The sequence below is a fragment of the Fulmarus glacialis genome, unplaced genomic scaffold, assembly GCF_000690835.1.
Source record: "Fulmarus glacialis isolate BGI_N327 unplaced genomic scaffold, ASM69083v1 scaffold29844, whole genome shotgun sequence".
Lineage (NCBI taxonomy): Eukaryota > Metazoa > Chordata > Aves > Procellariiformes > Procellariidae > Fulmarus > Fulmarus glacialis.
In genome coordinates this window covers 1,106-1,736 of record NW_009209158.1, presented here as the reverse complement: position 1 = coordinate 1,736, position 631 = coordinate 1,106, and the positions used below count along the sequence as shown (strand labels likewise).

Genomic DNA, 631 nt, shown 5'->3' with positions numbered 1-631 from the left:
TGGTGGTGGGAGGCGCGGTCGCGCCCGGACAGCTGCCACTGGGGGATCCCCGCTGAGCTCCGTGCTGGGGAAACCATGGGGTCATGCTCAGGCATGTTCCCCAGCCCCTGTGAGCTCCGGGCTGGTGGGTTGGGGGGCTGATGCCCCATAGGGGCAAACCCTCAGGGATCGGTCAGTACAGAACCTGTCTGCTGCTCTGCTCCCTGCCCTGCTCCCTGCCTCAGTTTCCCCCATGCTCGCTGCCCCTCACCCCTGGTTTCCCTGCGCAACGGAGCAGGGGCTGTCTGGTGCCATACTGGTGCCACGCTTGGCACAAGGCTGCTTGGGTACCAGCCTCATCTCCCTCACTCACCTCTGTGCTTTCTTCCCCCAGACCTCCAACACACTGTCCTGGGCCCTCTACCACCTCTCCCGGGACCCGGCCATCCAGGAGACCCTGTACCAGGAGCTGAAAGCCGTCGTGCCCGCTGATCGGTTTCCTGGTGCTGAGGATATCCCCAAGATGCCGATGCTTCGGGCCGTTATCAAGGAGACGCTGAGGTACAGCCCAGCCTTGCCCCTGCCCCAGGGTCCCTGTCATCAGCCCCTTTTCCCCCCCCGCCCTGCCGGGTGCACCAGCCGGGGTGGCTGG

The 631-nt window shown here is 65.6% G+C and overlaps 1 protein-coding gene across 1 annotated transcript in view; it reads left to right on the top strand.

Moving 5' to 3' along the window:
- Nucleotides 1-631, top strand: part of LOC104076041 (sterol 26-hydroxylase, mitochondrial) — a gene marked incomplete at its 5' end in the record, with an annotated part of 2,715 nt that overhangs the window by 1,302 nt on the left and 782 nt on the right. The window contains one exon of the mRNA XM_009576748.1: nt 374-540. Within this exon, the coding sequence (XP_009575043.1) occupies nt 374-540 (167 nt within the window). The remainder of the gene's footprint in view (nt 1-373; nt 541-631) is intronic.